The 19,647-nt window shown below is 33.7% G+C and overlaps 2 protein-coding genes across 2 annotated transcripts; one reads left to right on the forward strand and one right to left on the reverse strand.

Moving 5' to 3' along the window:
* Positions 1–8,371: 8,371 nt before the first annotated feature.
* On the forward strand, positions 8,372–11,102 carry LOC110658620 (mannan endo-1,4-beta-mannosidase 7). The gene is made up of 5 exons (XM_021816304.2): positions 8,372–9,127; positions 9,239–9,433; positions 9,934–10,056; positions 10,145–10,347; positions 10,478–11,102. Exons 1-5 carry the CDS (start codon positions 8,804–8,806, stop codon positions 10,878–10,880), a joined length of 1,248 nt encoding a protein of 415 aa, XP_021671996.2. The 5' UTR covers positions 8,372–8,803; the 3' UTR covers positions 10,881–11,102.
* Positions 11,103–11,149: 47 nt separating this feature from the next.
* Positions 11,150–16,017, reverse strand: LOC110658618 (glucose-1-phosphate adenylyltransferase large subunit 1). Its single transcript, XM_021816302.2, has 14 exons — positions 15,277–16,017; positions 15,056–15,178; positions 14,714–14,887; positions 14,452–14,544; positions 14,283–14,366; positions 14,120–14,175; positions 13,960–14,053; positions 13,405–13,590; positions 13,186–13,266; positions 13,016–13,102; positions 12,829–12,933; positions 12,419–12,525; positions 11,666–11,726; positions 11,150–11,502 (listed from the first exon to the last, which is right to left on the reverse strand). The coding sequence occupies exons 1-14, from the start codon at positions 15,511–15,513 to the stop codon at positions 11,401–11,403; spliced, it is 1,590 nt and encodes a 529-aa protein (XP_021671994.2). The 5' UTR covers positions 15,514–16,017; the 3' UTR covers positions 11,150–11,400.
* Between the last annotated feature and the right edge of the window lie 3,630 nt (positions 16,018–19,647).

Here is a 19,647-nt window from a genome sequence, read left to right on the forward strand (position 1 = left end):
TTTATTTTTTTATTTTTAATTTATTAATACGGTGATTAACCCAATAAAATAGCCTTGTCCAATCTTATTTTGGTTCTCTATTTTAATATAATGACTAAATATTATCTTCACTTAAAAATTTAATGAGAGTTAATGGATTGTCTAATGATTCATCTCATTGGACGTCATCTCAAACTGAATAGTAGGTCCCTTTCTATAAATAAAATTGAGTCAAATTAAAAATATTAATCAGTAACCTCGAATCTATTTGAAGAATCTTATTTTTACAATTAAGAAAATAAAATTACTAAATAGTCCACAAATCACTGTTATCATGAACAGTGATTACGGATTCAGTTTATTGTGTGTATATACTGGATTGATTAATCCTAATCTATGCTTAGGTGCTTAATTTGGATTTCCAACTAGACACTGTTAGAAATAAATTAAATCGTTATAGATTACATGATTAGATAATATGTGTACCTGTAAATACGCTTATATTCATGATTTTCTATAAATAATGAAGAACGGAAGCGAAATGGTAGATTCACAACTCTCAATATCCACAGTCTTCAAATTTTATATGAATTCTGTCTAATATTAAATGGGGTTATCAGAATATATATATATATATATATATATATATAGGACTGAGAGTTTGAGTCTCTTCCTCAATAGGCTTGTGGACAGCCTGACCCATTACAGGCTTGTCCAATCATATGACCTAATCCATTTAGATATTATCAATTACTAAACTTATTATTTAATCTGTCAATAAGTCTAACAATTGATTAATGTTAATCCACATCCAGATACAAATAAATAATCTAACAATCTCCCACTTGAATAGCAGTAATCAATTTATTAAACTAAAAGTACAGACTAATAAAATACAAAATAATATCTAATAACAAGTAAGCAATTTAACCTATAAAATCCAATTAATGTAATGGCAAACAAAATAACATTGAATCCGATAGGGAAAACAATATTATATATATGTGACAAAATATGTCAAAAAATAATGGTCTAAGCATTCCATACAAATGCTAGCCCAAATGTAATATAAAATAGACTCCCACTAAACCAAAGCATCATCAAAAGTTTTCACTATATCCATATGCGCAACATGCTTCTGAAAAACATTAATGGGCAAAGCTTTGTTTAACGGATACGCAATCATTCAGTCCATAGTAATATGTTCAATCTGAGTTTGTGATTCACGAATCTTCTCTCGAACAAACAGGAATTTGACATCAAAATTATTTTACTTCGACTAGAATTCCTGTGATTTTGAGAGAAGCAAACAGAAGGAGCATTGTCGCAATAAATGGTCAAGGGCCTTGAGATGCTCTTAACAACAAGCATACTAGAAATCAATTTCTTGAATCAAACAGCTTGACAAGTGGCCTCATAACAAACAACATACTCTGCTTCCATAGTGGAGGTAGCGGTAAGTGCCTGTTTAACACTTTTTCAAGAAACAGCTCCTCCAGACATCATGAAGATGTAACCAGAAGTAGATTTTCTATCATCTACACAACCTGCAAAGTTAGAATCAGAGTACCCAATGACTTCCAGATTGCAAGATCTTTTGTAAGTCAACATATAATTCTTAATACCCTGCAAATATCTCATAACTTTTTTTTCAGCTTTCCAGTGACTCCATCCAGGATTACTTAAGTATCTACCAAGGACACTAATAGCAAATGCTATATCAGGACAAGTGCATACTTGAGCATACATCAAGCTCCCAACTGCAGAACTATATGGAATCTTTTCCATTTCAGTTCTTTCCTTGTCATTTTAAGGACACTGAGCTTTAAAGATTTTCTCACCTGAAAGAACAGATGCAATAGAAGATGAGCAAGTGTGCATGTTAAATCTCTTAAGAACTCGATCAATATAAGTTCCTTGAGACAAATCCAATATGCCTTGAGACCTATCACGGTGAATCTGAATACCTAGAACACATGTGGCCTCACTAAGATCTTTCATGTCAAAGTGACTAGAAAGCATGTATTTTGTCTCGTTCAAGAGATTGATGCTATTACTGGCAAGAAGAATGTCATCAACATACAACACTATAATAATGAAATGGCTCCCACTCATCTTCTGAAAGATGCATTGATCTGAAGCATTCTCCTCAAAACTAAGAGAAGTCAAAACTTGATCAAACTTTAGATACCATTGTCTAGAAGCCTGTTTCAAACCATAAATGGATCTTTTCAACTTGCACACTGAGTGTTCTTTACTAGCTTCTATGAAACTGCTAGGTTAAACCATATACACATCTTCATACAAGTCTCCATTTAAAAAAGTTGTTTTAACATCCATCTGGTGGAGTTCTAAGTCATAATGAGCAACTAAAGCCATAACCACACAAAAGGCATCTTTAGTAGACACTAGGGAAAATGTTTATGTATAATCTATACCTTCCCTTTGATTATAACCTTTTGCTACTAGTCTGGCCTTATACCTTTCTACTTCACCTTTGACTCCACATTTGGTCTTAAAGACTCATTTACAACCTACAGCTTTACAACCATCTGGTAATTCAACTAGATCCCAGACTTGATTGTGATACATAGAAGATAGTTCATCCTGCATGGCTCTCATCCGTTCTAAAGAATTAGGACTACATATAGCCTCCTGACAAGAAATAGGATCAAAAATATCAGCACCATGAAACTCGTGTTCCTATAAATAGACTATATAATCATTTGATATTGCAGGTCTATGAATCCTTTGAGATCTCCTCAAAGGTACAACTTCATCAATTGTATCAGGCCTCTCAGCATCTACAACCGGTGGTTCTAAATTGACATCAACAGGATTCTAAAATTCATCATTGCCCTCAGGAGGATTAAAATCTACTGAGGATGGCAGCAAAGGTATAAGAAAGACAATAGTCTCATCTCTAAGATTGACAACACGAGATATTTGACTTCCACTATCCATCTCATCCTCAAAATAAAAAGTACAATATGATTCAATCACTCTAGTAGAATGAGTTGGATAGTAAAATCTACTACCTCTAGAACTTGTACAGTAGCCAATAAAGAAACCACTAACAAATTTAGCATTTAGCTTTCTGATCTGAGGGTTATATGGCCTCACCTCTGCCTTACAACCCCATACATGAAAATGTTTCAAACTAGGCTTCTTACCAAACATTAATTCATAAGGAGCCTTAGGCTCTGATTTACTAGGAACTTGATTGAGAATGTACACAGCAGTTTTTAAAGCATCACCTCATAAAAATTCTGGTAAGAAGGAATGACTAAGCATACATCTCACAATGTCCATCAAAGTACGATTTCGCCTCTCTACAATCTCATTTTGTTGTGGAGTCCCAGGCATGGTGTACTGTGCCTTAATCCCACATTCTTGTAAATACAAAGCAAAAGGACCAGGATTTCTACCAGTCTCAGTATACCTGCCATAATATTCACCACCCCTATCTGACCTTACACATTTAATCTTCTTCCCAGTTTTTAATTCAACTGCAGCCTTAAATGCTTTAAAGGCATCCAAGAAACTAGACTTCTTATAAAGAAGATCAATCCAACCATATCTAGAATAGTCATCAATAAAAGTGATGTTTAAAACCTCCCATAGCAACAGGAGAAATGGGTCCACAAATATCTGTATGAATCAAATTCAACACACTTTCACTCCTAATTGCCCCTTTGTTTTTAGCTCTTGCAGGAAATTTTCCCTTAATGCAATCAACACATGTATTAAAACCAGAGAAATCCAAACCATGCAAGACACCTTGTTTAACCATCCTTTCTAATCTGTCCCTAGAAATGTGACCCAATAGTCTATGCCATAATATTGAAGAGTTCTCATTAACTCTTTGACGTTTGTGCCTAATAACAACATTGATAGGAAGATCAACATATTGAAAAGGAACTGAATTTAAATCCAACATGTATAAATAATTGCATAAACCACCGAAATCAACAATATCAGATTTAAAATAAATAACAATTTTTTCATTGCCCTGAAGAAACACATAACCACACTTATCTAAAATATAATTGTAAATTAAATTTCTCCTTGAAGAAGGAACATAAACAGTATCATTTAATTCCAACGTATGTCCAGAAGATAAATTTAAAGAAACAGTCCCTATGAGTTCTACTACTGCAACTCCATTTACTCCTAAAATGGTCTTCTCCTTTTCACTTTGCTTTCTCACGTTTTTGAACCCTTGCAAGGAATTTGAAACATGAATGGTAGCACCAGAATCCAACCACTAAGAATTTGAAGGAACATCAATAACATTTGATTCAAAACATACTAGAGCTAGAGGGCCAAGTTCTAGACTATTACCTTCCTTCTCATGCTTCTTCTTAAGCTTGAAACAATCCTCTAACTTATGACCAAGCTTCTTGCAATAGTTGCACTTGCCTTTGAAGGGCTTCTTCTTAACTGTTAAATAATGATCATGCTTACCACCATTCTTATTCTCAAATTTAGCTTTAGGTTTCTTGTCCTTCTGAAATTTCCTATTAGTCTTGCTACTAGACCCTTTAAAAATATAATTAACAGAAGGAGTATTCTCTTTCCTCATAGATTCCTCTTCTTAGCACACAATGGCTATCAACTGATCAACTGTCCACTCCCCTTGTTGGGAGTTGCAAGAAGTCTTGAGAATTTTAAATTGGGGTGGAAGAGATTCAAGAATGTGCCAGACCAGAAAACTTTCTCCCAAATCAAGATCAAAAGACTTGAGCTTGTTGAAATAACTTATAAGTGTCATGATGTGTTCCCGTACACCACTGACACCATCATATTGGGTGTGCTCCAGAAAAGAAAGATAATAGCTCTTTTGAGCCTTGTCAAACTTTTTAAACTTTTCAGTAGCAGCCTACTGAAATTCCTTAGCAGTCTCCTTAACAAGAATACCTTGTCTTATGGACTTATTTATAGTATACTTCATTACCATTAAGCAAACCCTATTAGAATTTTGCCACTTCTCATGATAAGTCTTTTCAACAATAGTGGATTCATCGGTAAGTTCAGCAGGTGCATCAACCCTTAAGGCTAAATCCAGTTGGACTATTGCTAGGTACATGCTCAGAGACTATTTTCAGTCATCAAAATTGGAGCCATTCAGAGTTTTCACAGCAGATAATTACATATAAACAGCAGCTGGAAAAAAAAATAGAGGAAACATGAATTACGTATATAACATAATCACAAAACTAAAGTTTCCTTTTAGATCCAGCTAAGTAAGTAATTATAAACAAAACTATTATTTATTATAATCCCGCCTGAGGGTCTCGGATTATAATAAAATCAAGAAAACTCATTGAACTCATCAAATATATATATATATATATATATATATATATAAACTAACATCTTTAATACTTTTTATGCCGATAGGGTATTAAAAAAAAATATTAAAGACAATTAACAAATAACATTACAATCAATAATAACTTATTATATTAATAGTGTTATACCGATGGATATATTCACTATTAATATAATCTAAATAACTCTTGAAATCTATGGAACAAATTTTTAAACAAATTAACAAAACAATTTTATGACTAGTCTCACGATAGGTGACCTCATAATCATAAAAGTATTTACTATAATCAGAATTTCCATGGACACCATATTATGAACAAAATAACAATGTTACTACTTATGGATATGTTCTCAATATGTCCGAACATAATTAGTCCAATAAAACTAACAACTATTAATAAACACATAATATTACTATAATTAATAAACACATAACTAAACAGAATTGTAAATATTTTATGCTATTGGCTTTTGTTAAATCAATTATATGTGACAGTATACATATTTCATATGGGCTACAAAGTTCAATCATATTCAATCATAATCATTATATGAATATATTATGTACTATTTCCAAAAAGCAACATATAGCCATATGGAATTTGAAATTCAATATATATATACACAACAATAAATACCATGAAATCAAATTTAATATTTGTTTGCCGAGATTAATATTCAAACATATAATAACAAAATTAACAAAAAAAAAATTGTAATCCCTAACCATGGCTCTGATACCAATTGTTAGAAATAAATTAAATCGTTATAGATTATATGATTAGACACGCTTATATCCATGATTTTCTATGAACAATGAAGAACGAAAGCGAAACGATAGATTCACAACTCTCAATATCTACAGTCTTCAAATTCTATATGAATTCTATCCAATATTGAATGAGGTTATCATATATATATAGGAGTAGGACTGAGAGTTGGGGCCTCTTCCTCAATGGAGACTTATGGACGGTCTGACCAATTACAGACTTATCCAATCACATGACTTAATCCATTTAAATATTTCTAATTACTAAATTTATTATTTGATATCATTATTTAATTTAACAATGAATCTAATAATTGATTAATATTAATTTATATCAGATATAAATAAATAATTCAACAAACACATCATGTTATTATTTTGTATATTATTATTATTGAATATAAAACTAAGGAACAAACAACTGAAAATGAAGTGAAAGACTCACATAACGAAATAGCGGATCACGTCTCATTCTAATTTTTAATTTTTTTTTTTTTTTTGTGTGTGTGTACAGAGAGAGAGAGAGAGAGAGAGAGATTAGAGAGAGAAGAACAACGCGCATGCGGCAGTGGAGCCTGATTTCACGTGGGTTGGATTGGGGACGCGGGGCGTGCATGCAGTGGATTTTATGAAAGGAATCTTAAATCCATTATGCGTTTTGGGGATGGCAAGTGTTTTTGATATTCACTCGTCCTGTCTTATATTTTAATTAAAACATTTTTATCCTATTTTATATTTGATATTGTGATGAAAACCGCTAATTCTTTAATTTTTGTCTCACATGATTAATATATTATTATTTTTTATTAAAAATTAAATTTTTAATACAATTAATTACTTAAATATATTAATTTTAATAAAAAATTCATTTATTATGAAGATTATGCTTTAAACTCTCTCTATATATTTTTTAATTTATAATTTATTTCTAATGAATAAATTTATATATATACACTCACGGAAAAATTCGCTCCATAATGCTCTTGATAAAGCGTTAGGAATGACAATAGAGTGGGAATTGTTCCATGCTTACTTCACTAAAAATGGGGATAAAAAAGAATGAGATTTCTTATGGATATTATTTTTCTTTTTATTTTTATTTTAATATATTATTTTTAAAATATATATTTATTTATTAAAAAATAATAAGTTATAAATATAAGTTTTCAACAATCTTAATAATATACATTTTTTTATTAAAATTATAATATTAAAAAACTTAAAAATGTGAAAATTAATTATTCTTTAATTAAAAAAATAATATATTATTGTTAAGGCAGATTACGAAATTTTGAGCAGGAAAAAGGTTTTTCTATCTCACTCATAATTTTCTTATTTTAAATGTAAAATTTTGTAATAGTTCAATTCAATTTGTTTATTTTTATTAATTTTTATATTTAAAATGAAAAAATTATTTTTTTTAATTTAAAAAATATTTCATGTATAATTATGTGAATTATTTTATTTTTTTAAATGATTTATTTTACATGAATTTAATTTCAAAATTAAAATAAAATATTAAAAAAACGATCGGTGTAAATTGAGTCGGGGCGGATTCATAATCAATTGCCATCCCTATCGCACTCCTTGACATCCTTGTGTTATTATTGCTCCAGTTACAGTGTTCCTTTCTTGATAACAAGTTTAAGCTACCCATTGATGACGATTACCACTATCATTCGGCCTGTCTTAATTCGCAAGGGGACATAGCCTGAACCAACCGTCGGTAGTGGCATGCCTTATCCAGAACCATGTTCACATGTCTTTAAAATTACTTAAATTTTACATTATATTTTAAAAAATAATATTTTATACATTTAATTAATAATTTATAGAAATAAAATTCAATTCAAATTAAGATAGAGTCGGATAACGGGAGATTGAGCAAATTTTATTAGTGAGGGCTTTTGGGGTGTAAAATTTTCTGGTGGAGAAATTCTTGTTAAATCAAAATTACCAAATACCCATTATAATTAAAGCGTTGTCGTATAGTATAACGTCGCTATCTTATTACATTACAGAAGTTAGAAGTTTCCCAAACATGCCTCTTTCTTCTCAGTCTTATTTATGTGGGACAGCATTTGCTCTCAAGAGACTATCGCTAAAGGCGGTGTCCTGAATGTCGCCGCGATGCCCGCTAAATTTGCGAAAAGGTTGATGCTCATACGCTCACTTTAGGCAGTGCGCTTTGGTTAAGTGGGCCAACAAATCTAAACCCTTCAACCACTCCCTCAATCTCTGTAGAGTGAAATAAATAAATAAATAACGAATTTGTAATTCACTCACAATAAGAGAGCTCCTACGATAGTTTTAAATCTACTAATCTCACGATTAACCTTTTGTAGAGAAAAGAGGGGGGAAAAACAAATTATGAGGACGAGTTCTGGTTTCTGAGTCGAACCACCACCAAATACTTATTTTGTCAACTCCATTAAAGATGTCCACTAAAATTAAGGGCCATGATAAATGAGTAACCGAATTTCACCTTGACCACGAGTTTTTCTTCCATTTTTCTCATATTTTAGACATTTCTTTGCACTTTAGTGATTGGTATTGGGTATTGAATGTAATGACGTTTTTGGTATTTTCTACTTGCCTTCTTTTGAGAAATACAAACCATCGTGTGTAACGATACTCTCCCATCTACATAAGCATCCCTAGAATCTTCTTTGAGTTTTATTCGGGTGTCTTCTCTTGTAGCGTCTGGAAGAGAAAACAGAAATGAAGAACTGGGGTCTGGTTTTCTTTGTGGTTCTTCTTGTTCAAAAACAGGGGATTTTTCTCCCAGTTGAAGCAGATGATGGTTTTATAAGTACCAAAGGAGTGCAATTTATGTTGAATGGGAGTCCATTTTATGCAAATGGATTCAATGCTTACTGGCTCATGTATTTTGCAACTGACCCTTCTATGAGAAACAAAGTCTCCTCTGTTTTTCAAGAAGCTAGAGACCATGGTCTTACACTAGCAAGAACTTGGGCTTTCAACGATGCGCAAGATAGAGCTTTGCAGTACTCTCCTGGCTCCTACAATGAACAGACCTTCCAGGTTAGTCTTGATATAACTATTTTTTAACTCCATACTTCACCTATAATCATTGATCTGATCTCTCGCTCGTTTTTCTTTATCAAAATTTCCCTTTTTTGTAATTTTTTTTAGGGATTGGATTTTGTAATATCTGAAGCTAAGAAATATGGGATTAAGCTAGTGTTGAGTTTGGTGAACAATTATGAGAGCTTTGGAGGAAAAAAGCAGTACGTGAACTGGGCAAGGAGTGAGGGGCAGTCTATATCATCTGATGATGATTTCTTTGCAAACTCTGTAGTCAAAGGCTACTACAAAAATCATATCAAGGTCACTCTCTATTACTCTCTCTCTCTCTCTCTCTCTCTCTGTGTGTGTTTCTTTTTCTCTAATATTAGTAATTAATTAGCTTTAAAAGGTTAAACTTGTGGTTGGTGAATCTTCACCTTTTCAATTGGTTTATTTCATTGATGGAGTAAACGTTTGCATTAATATGAAACCAGTTTGGCAAATTTTAGATGAAAACTTTACTGCTTTTGTTGGTAGGAGTTGATATGAAGTTTATATCTCTCTATCCTTGAAATGAAAAAATTATGATTTTTTTTTTCACCCTGGAATTAGTCTCAAACAGAATCGGATTGCAAAAAAGAATCACATAGCCAACCCCACTAGTTTGGGATTAAGGCTTAATTGTTGTTGTTAATTTTGGACACTAGAGGATTCAACTTCCTTTTCCTTCTGATTTGCTTAAGGTGTATAGGAATTGGAGAACTGGTGATTTGGTTAAGTTAATGCAATATTAATTTTAAAACTTTCACCTTGTATGGCAGACTGTTCTTACAAGGCGTAATACAATCACTGGAGTTGCTTACAAAGATGAACCAACTATAATGGCTTGGGAACTTATGAATGAACCCAGATGCACCTCAGATCCATCAGGAGGAACCATTCAGGTGGCCACATTTCATGTTGTAAAATCTTGCATTTGATCAGTTTATGTGTGTGTGTGTGTATAACGGCTAACCCTGCTGTTTTGTGCAGGCTTGGATTACAGAGATGGCTTCTTACTTGAAATCCATAGATGGCAACCACTTATTAGAAGCAGGCTTGGAAGGGTTTTATGGGCAATCATCATCTCAAAAACAGCAATACAATCCAAATTTTCAAATAGGGACAGATTTCATTGCAAACAATCAGATTCCAGGCATTGATTTTGCAACAGTTCACTCATATCCTGACCAATGGTAAGTTTTGGTAACTATTTCAAGTACAAGTCTCCAGCCAAAGCGATCAATGTCAGTGTATTGCTAGATTATAATCTCAAATTTGCAAATTTATATCACTAATAAATTGCATTATTTTTTTTATGAACAGGCTGCCTAGTTCAGATGGTGAAAGCCAGGAGTCTTTTTTGAACAATTGGCTGAACAATCACATCCAGGATTCACAGAACATACTTCGAAAGCCAGTTCTCTTTGCTGAGTTTGGAAAATCATCTAAAACCTCCCCTTATGAACAAAGAGACCAGCTGTTCAATACAATCTACTCAGCAATATATTCGTCGGCTAGGGGCGGAGGTGCAGCTGCAGGTGGCATGTTCTGGCAACTTTTCACTGACGGAATGGACTCATTCCGAGATGGTTACGAGGTAGTCTTCAGTGAGAATCCGTCAACAGCTGCTATTATAATTGATCAGTCTCAAAAACTTAACAAGATTCGAAAGATGTATGCGAGACTTAGAAACATTGAGAAGTGGAATGAAGCACGGGGAAATTAGAAGCTCTCAGTAGTGGACTGGGAACAATAGCAGTAGCATAAACATACTAGACCTTTGAACATTTATATATATATAATACTACATAGAATGCTGTATCAATTATCATGAAGTTTCAAGAGTGTATTGTCCCTGGCAACATATACCGCTCATCCAGGAGATTTTCTCTGTTCTTTTTCTCCTTTCTGTTAATTCCAAGCAGTAAGAATGTAAGATGATATTCAATTGTCTGCTACATATCTACAAACCAAGCCTTCGCAACAATGGTCACATGAGAGCAAATATTATTTGTATTCAAACATCATAGGCAGCATCCACATAATGAAAGCTTAGAGCTCTCATTATTCTATAGAGTTAGTTACACTACTACTTTAATAGGATGTTCTTTGAGGAGCATTAATTTACATGTATCATCACTACTAGTTACTGCTCAGTGCCACTGAGTTAAAAGATCTTAAACCAACTGCTTCCTCAGCTCCATTACTAGCATAATCCAAACAGGGAGTCCTTGGGAATTCAATGGCTAGATAATGGTTCCATCTTTAATTGTTGCATTCTTCAGTATGACTGTGATCCCTGATCTAATGTAAAATCCTTCTTCTGGTTTATCTGCTTCTTGAACATCCTGAGAAATAGAATCATTTTATTAAGCAGAGAACTGCCAGTTATATACAAAACGAACTTCTTTTAATGGGTTTCTTGGTAACTTTAAGAGATATTTTTTCTAAAAAATGAAGAAAAATATAGAAATAACACGACTTTTGAACTGCAGAAAAATGCTTACGTACATCAGCATTTGTGATGACCACATCTCTTCCTATCTTGGCATTCTTGTCAATAATGCAGTTCCTTGAAAAAGAAAGGCAAATGTTTAGCCAACAAGTAAACTATAAGCGATTCATTATGAAAACTCAGATCAATATAATCAATTATATATATCCATAAGGATAAACTTCTGAACGAATAAACAGACTTTTAATATAAAAATACTGATATGGATATGTTTGTGAACCAACAAAAATACATGTTAAATTTATATATTTACAAAAGGAATATAAACAAAACTCCTCAATCCTAATCTAATAAATATTCATAAATTTACTAATAGAATATATTATTCTATGTGACTGATATCATGATTGGTAATCTTAATTTTATTTTATAATACTAAACATATTTTCTAGTTATTATAAAATAATTCAAAATTCTATATTAAAAATTCTAATCCTAAACCTAAGTATTGATAAACTATTTCATACATAAATAATTGTATCATTAAACCTATAATAATTTATATATAAAATGTCACAGTTCAAAACTTCAAAGATCAAAGGTAAGGATCTAATAAAGTTTGTGTGTATATACTACTTATTCTAAATATTTGTTTCAAACTAATTAATCATTCATAAGACTTTAGTTTAGTGATGTTAAATGGTAAGCTGATAATCATCAAATTGAAACATCTTATTTAGATCTAGCAAGTTGCAAGCATTGTTTTTTTTTATTTTGGGGAGGAGATAGAGATCCCTTCCAAAGTTCACCTGATTTTAGTATTCTGTCCAACCCCAATTGGAACCTTCCCTTCTGCAAGGAGAGATGCAATTTCAGATTCAGTTTGGTAGTAGTCTGCACCCATCATCAAAGTATCCTGCAAAAAGTATGATTTTTCTCATTATCAGTCTTCATTTACAAAGACAAGAAGAGGCCAAATGACAAGTTCCACTATACTGCTATCATCTATGAGTATGACAATAAAGATTTAAATTGCCTAGAGCAATAAAAAACAGATTATGTTCAGTGAGCTGATCAAAGCAGAAAACAATCCTGCTTCAATGAAAATTTAAAGGAGGTCTTGCTCTTGCACTTTTGCAGTTTTGCTAACCCATGCTCAGATAAAAAGAATGGTTAAGGTGGTGGCATAATGCACAAGAAAAGGGAAAAGAACGCTCACTGAAAGGTCAACACCACTCTCCAGTCTTGAACGCACACCAACTATGGAGTGCTGTATGCTACATTCTCGCAAGAAGCAGCCATGTGAAATTATGGCATCCACAATCTGCAACAACAAATAAGTGTTGTTGAGATGCAACATCAACATCATAATTACAAAAGATTACTTAAGCTTATAGACATCATACCCTGCATTGATCCACTTTTGTTGGTGGCAAGAATCTAGGAGACGTGAAGAAAGGTGTCTTTGGGTCATAAAATTCAAACTTTGGTGGCTGCATCAAAGGAAAATGCTTGGTAAATTGGCAGAATTATAACCTTTGTCTGAGGAAGTCTATCAAAGCGAAGCGAAACCAACCTGTTCTGTGAGGGCCAAATTAGCATAAAAAAATGACTTTATGGTCCCAATGTCTTCCCAATAGTCATTGAATAAATATGCCTGACAAGAAATGCAGCATTTAAATTATGAGATTAAACTAAACTCACACAATACATAAAAGAAAAGAAAGATTAGAAGCACAATAAGATCATTTAAAAGAGTAGCATTTCGATATCAAAAAATCAATCTCAATCTCACTTGGACATTGTGGTCCTTCACAGCAGATGGAATAATTTCAGAACCAAAGTCATTGCAAGCAGGATAACTCCATCTAAGAAGCTTCAGTAGGACCTCAGTTCTAAACACATAAACACCCATTGATGCAATGTAAGGAAATCGTGAAGCATCTTGCTTAGATAACCCCAGAACAGCAGTATCAACTTGCTGCACAGCAAAAGAGAAATCACTGCCTCAAATATTAGATAAAACTCAACTCAACTCAACTCAAATAAGCCTTTATCCCAAATTTTTTGGGTCGGCTATATAGATTCGCTCTCTCCACTCTAAACGATTTTGAGTTAAATACTCAGAAATGTGTAATATGTTGTACTATTCTCCTCCAAGTCAATTTAGTTATACCCTTTTTTTCTTTATATCCTCTACATCTAACATAATATCTAACATAATGTGTTTTACTTGTCTAACTGGAGCCTCCGTATGTCAAAACTTTACATGACCAAACCTCAAATATTAGGTAGAAAACATATAATCTGAACTTCAAGGAAATTGTGTAAAATGGATGAGAATTTCCACCATTGCTTTCAGGTCAGCTCCCTTAGGTTTCTCAGCAAATTGGATAATGCGTCCTGTGTCGTCAATCTTCATCAATCCATAATCTGATGCACGGCTGCAAAACAAATCATTTAGGATGAATTTTAAAATTCATGGATGACATAAAAGTACTTCAGACTACCTGTCATTCATAGGTACACATGAAACAGTAATATCTGCATTTGTGTCAATATGCTTCTGCAATTGCAGTAAACAATAATAAGCACAAGAAGTCATAATTAAGGAATCGAAAATATAATGAAAAACATCATTAACTTAACAATCCATTGTAATTAAATCTTGACCTGCACAAACTCCATATAGTCTGTCCGATAAAGATGATCACCAGACAAAATCAATACATGCTCCACGTTCTTGTTCTTTGCATCCTGCATAGAACGTATGAAAGCTAATTAGTCCCATTCACAGCGATAAATTCAAGCCTCCAAAAGTGCCAAAATTCTTAGCCCTCACCTCAAACACCCAAATGAATTGCCGCACCGCATCGGCGGTTCCTTGGAACCACTTTTTTCCTGCCTCTCCTGGCGTTTGAGTTGCAGCCAGAACCTGTTCCATGCGGAATTATGTTTATATTGAACTTAAAAACAACACAACTTTGTCAAGTATTGGCTCATACAAATGAGGGTCTTATTGTCCTAAAACCTCATTTGATACCAATATAAATCAGTTAAAATGTAAAACAGTGTTGATGGTGAAAATCATACAATACAACTACCTCCACAAACCCATCTCCAAAATTAACACCATTTCCAAAGTTATAGGTGCGAGCAAGGTGACGGTTGAGGGAGAAGGAATTGAACTGTGTTAAAATAAAAATCTTCTGAATACCACTATTAATGCAGTTACTCATTGGAATATCAATCAGCCTGTAACACCCTCCAAGTGGAACCTGAAAATAAAATTAAAATCAATGTAAAATAATTTCCTCTCAGACAAGGATTCCCTGTCCTGTCCACATTGCATAATTACCTACACCAATTAATTGAAGTTTATAATATTTTAAATGTCTTCAACTCAAAAAGCTAAAGCTAGACAACATGTGTTAGTGAAATCTTACCGCAGGCTTGGCTCTTTGGCTAGTAAGTGGAAAGAGCCGTGTACCAGCACCTCCACCTAATATGATCGCAGCTACGTTTTTGGGATCTGCCCTCGGTGTCTCAAAAGCCGTCGCATCAAATGTCTAACCCAACCCAAAAAACACTTGAGCAATACCATTTAATGGAATCTTTTTTAGCTTTCTGGGCACAAAAGAAAAGTTAAGGGAACGGTATTACTTACCACAGTTTCTTTGTTAACATCAGATGTGAGAACAGAGTAGGCGACTCGAGGCTTGACCTTTTTGATACCGTTATTGTTTTTGGTTCTGAAATTCTTCCATAAGTGAGCATTAAAATTCCTGCCTTTTAGGCTCTCCCTGATACTCTCCCCCCAAAAAAGAGTACTCCTATTAAAGAGACTTCTGTTAACACTAACGGCATTGGAAGAAGCCTTCAGAGCAGCACAGCAAGAATCCATGGCTGAAGCAACCAATAAATTAGAAGTCCAGATGATGCTTCAGAGGGAATATTCAACAAAGAGTATCCTAGGATGTGAGACGCAGGGCGTTTGGAATCTTTAAAAAAGATTTATGGCATTGTGAAAAGGCAAAACTACTTTCCCAGAGGCAGAGAGGTAGCCAAAAAAGAAGAACCAAAGGTACCTAGATGTCAAAACGAACAAGATTCAAGACTTCGTACCAGTCCCAATATGCAAGGAAGAAGGAAACAAAATGGGAAGTGAAGAAAACCGAAGGGTGGCGAGGTAAGAAAGGGAGGAGCAAACAGGGGAGAGATTTGAATACAGGAAATGTATGAGTAGCTTAAAATGGGATTGCGAAGAAATGGGAGGAGAAAACACGAGAAGCTAATCTTGGAATAGAAAATTGCTTGTGATTTTGGAGTCAGAGATCTGTATGCCACTTCTAACTCCACAGTATGCGGCTGCCACAGACTTCGCACGGCATTTGAAAGAGTCCTTTCTCTACTAAAATTCCTTTCTATTTCAAGTCCCTTTTTTAATTATTTTTCTTTTGTTTTGTTAAGAAAAGTATGTTAAAATTAATTAAAAATTAAATTTAATAATAAAATAATTTATTTTTTTTAATAAAATTTAAATATATTTTTAAATAACTCTGATTTAAAAATCTCTCGCACATGGTGTAGCTCATCTTTTCGCTTAACCTTTCACATTGAGCTCGCAAGTGCAGCATCCAGACCAGATCACTTAATAAAATAGTATTAATTGTTGAATCAAACTGGTAGCTAAAAAGTTTTTTATTTTCATTTTTAAAAAATTGTTTTGATTTCAAATCAGACCAGATCAAATCAATCAATTTAGGGAGAAGAAACAGTGATTCCTGTCCGAATCAGACCATCGCCGAGCCTAAATGCACTGCAATTTTCCGGCTATAACCGATTAAATGGTGGCTGGAAGATTTTTTTTTTTTTTTAAGGTCAGCGGTCAAAATGCCACGGTGTGAGTGACTAGGCTTGGAGATTTGAACGTGGTGTTTGGAGGCACGCAGTGACACGTGGCTCATAATCAATGAACCGCATCACAAATAGTGACGGCCCCTTTTTTTTTTTTTGCAAGTCTCCACGTGCCTATCTTTGTCCTTGTCAGATGACAGCGACGCTCACGTGACCGTTCGATTTCTTATTTTGATGCTATGGTGACGTAACAAAATATTAAACTACTGTTCACTCTAAAGAAACTATTAAACTAAGCAATCAGCTTTAGGACGATGGTACTATAATGTTACAGTGAAGCGGCTTTAAACTCTTCATGAAAAACATTACCATCAAAAGCAAGAATCTAACCAATTATAAAGAATTTAGTCTCTAACATAAAATTGGCATTCACAAGGCCCAGAGAAACAAGGCCAGTTCCAGTTGAATATTGGATCAATTTGATTGATTTGGGTTTGGTGGGTCGATTTATATTTATCTTTTTCGAGGCCCAATTTCTGCCTAATTCCATAGATTACCCAAATTTTAAATGTAGCCCACCACCACCAGAAAGCTTATCTCAGTTCCACCAAACAAATGGCGGTTTGTCCAACTCTCACATTCCTGCAGATTAAACCTCCTTATCCTCCACTTCTACCCATCAGGAAGATTATATCAACTTCCACTCAATGAACCTCTCTGCCTGTACACACATTGTTTTTAGTTTATTTGGATTTGTTCGTTATTGTTGGCTGTGGGTGAAGGTCAGTGCATTGGGGAATTCTGCACTGCAGGTGACGCGCTGGAAGATGGACATACACCTGCAATTCTACGAGGTCGAAGGTGTACTGCAATGGGGAACTGGTGATGACCACCGGTGGGGCCAAGAAGGAGTACGTAGTGGAAGTTTGGTCCGGCAACCACCCATTCTACGTCGGAAACCGCTTGGCCGTCGTTGTAGACGCTGACCAGGTCGAGAAGTTCCGCAAGAAATTCGGTGAGCTCTCGCAGATTGTGGAAATCCCTGTTCTTAAAGGTGAAATTGTGTTGCCCTCTAGGCGCAAATCCGCTGGCTAAGGCAAGAAGAAATAGAAACAAGAGATCGAGTTAAAAAGGGTATGTGTTTATTTGGTGTTTGTTATTTGATTGTTAGTTGTTTGATGAAATGCTTAGTTTGGAGTTGAAATTGTGCCTAACATGTGTTTAGCTTTTGGTGCTTCTGTAATGCAACAATCTGTTGAATCTTGATGCTTATGCATGGGTTCAGTTACTGAAAATTGCACCAAAATACAACAAATTGAATTGACTTATAACTCATTTTTAGCATGCTATGCAATATTTGAGGGATCTATTTGAATTTTCAGGAAGCCAAAAAAGGTTACAGTTTCGGGATAGATTGCACATCATGCTATGCTACAAGTACCTTCACATTTTCGAACGATGTCTAATGATAAGGCACTGAAACATGCTTGGTAAATCATACTTGAGAGGATGAAAGACATGTCATGGAATTACTTACAAATATTAAATAACAATGATTTTCTGTCCTGCAAATGTTTTGTTGTTTGCGTTCTGTTTGATTCAATGGGTTGTGAATTTACTGCCAACATGTTATGGAATTCTTGAAAACTGTTAAGCAAGGACTTCTTATTTAACCTATCTTTGATCATGGGATTATGCTTGTTTGAAGAGGATGTGAAATCCTGTCGAATGAAGATGGTACTGTTGTTGGATGAAGTTAAGATGGTTGTTGTCCTTTTATACTTGATTTTTAACCCTGTCCATTTTTTACCTTCATCTCTTAAAAACGGTATTGAAATGGAACTTCCAGGAGATTTTCTTCCCCTCCTAATATTTGTTTTCGTTTGACATATGGGAGCCATGTTTGTGTGGGTTTGTGGACATGGAGACGAACATATTTAGGAAAAGTAAGGATTACCTTCAGTTACAATTTATTGGCATTGAGGACATAGAACATAAACTTGTTGACATTGTCAATAATATTCTTGAAACTGAGGACATAGTTGCAACCCATAGAAGCATGACAACAGGGCTTGAGTGCTTAGCAAATCCTGACCATGTTTTGCTGAGCATCTGGCAAACTTCTGCTTTTGTCACTGGCATCTCTGCATTACACAAAACATAATATCAGAATACATTCATGAATTTTCAATATGCAAACACACAGACACACACACACACACACACAAGTTCCTACTGGCAAGGAGATGACATATGTCAAAGATAACTGAAGAGTCATAGGAAAAAGATTGATGATGGATCATGCCAGTGGAGACAAGGAGGAAGAGGAAGAGAAAGATACAGAATTGGCTGGAAGAATGTAGCTTAGCCATTTCTTGTTCTTGTCCATACCCAAAAATGGGAGCAGGTTGTAGTATATGGTGTCACAAGTAGTTGTATTTATAGCATGATATATCTATTCTTCGTATTTCTCTTCAAATCCAGAATACAAAATTTCTCGTCATCTTCACATGGATCTCCACACTGTAGTTATGGAAATATGCTTATCTTGTAAAAGAGACAACAGAATACCGTCAGGCGTTTGAAAATCTCGACTTAAAGAAAGATGATAAACCAAAAAATGTTCAGCAAACTCAGCTGCGCGTAGTAGAATTCACATTTCTAAGTGTGCTACCAAGGCTCAGTTTGAAAGTGTGCCGTTTGAGGCAATGATTAAGAAGATATTATATAATACAAATGTGATTTCATATCAGCATTAGACATTGAATGACAAACAATAAAAGGATAATTAAATATAAAAAAGGTAATTATCATTTTTTTTTTTAAATTAAAACGTAGATAAAATTATATTTTATGGGATTTATTATAATTTAATTATTATTTCATAATTGATTTGCTATTTTCTATATGATTGTCCCCCTTGAATAATTAATTCATTATATAATTTCTCATGATTAAAAGGTTAAAATATTTTTTAGAACCAATGAGCTAAATATTGGAGAAATTATTTTTTTTTTTTAAATCATCATTTTAGGTGATATTGAGATTTTAATTTTTATTATTAGAATATATTAAAATAAAATCAAAATCAAAATGAAAATTTGAATTTTTTTTTTTTATAAATATTTTTATCACTTATTAGATGAAATTTGTAAGCTATAAATATAGTTTGATAGTGGGC

Source organism: Hevea brasiliensis, chromosome 12 (assembly GCF_030052815.1).
Source record: "Hevea brasiliensis isolate MT/VB/25A 57/8 chromosome 12, ASM3005281v1, whole genome shotgun sequence".
Taxonomy (NCBI): Eukaryota; Viridiplantae; Streptophyta; class Magnoliopsida; order Malpighiales; family Euphorbiaceae; genus Hevea; species Hevea brasiliensis.

Bases quoted from the DNA above. Each gene is read 5' to 3' on its own strand.
- LOC110658620 (XM_021816304.2), top strand. From the start codon at position 8,804: ATGAAGAACTGGGGTCTGGTTTTCTTTGTGGTTCTTCTTGTTCAAAAA. The intron at 9,434-9,933 runs GTCACTCTCTAT...CTTGTATGGCAG, and splicing joins ACTACAAAAATCATATCAAG to ACTGTTCTTACAAGGCGTAA. The intron at 10,057-10,144 runs GTGGCCACATTT...TGTTTTGTGCAG, and splicing joins CATCAGGAGGAACCATTCAG to GCTTGGATTACAGAGATGGC.
- LOC110658618 (XM_021816302.2), bottom strand. From the start codon at position 15,513: ATGGATTCTTGCTGTGCTGCTCTGAAGGCTTCTTCCAATGCCGTTAGT. The intron at 14,367-14,451 runs GTGAGGGCTAAG...CGTTCTATGCAG, and splicing joins AATTCATTTGGGTGTTTGAG to GATGCAAAGAACAAGAACGT. The intron at 14,054-14,119 runs GTAGTCTGAAGT...TTTGTTTTGCAG, and splicing joins TGTGTACCTATGAATGACAG to CCGTGCATCAGATTATGGAT.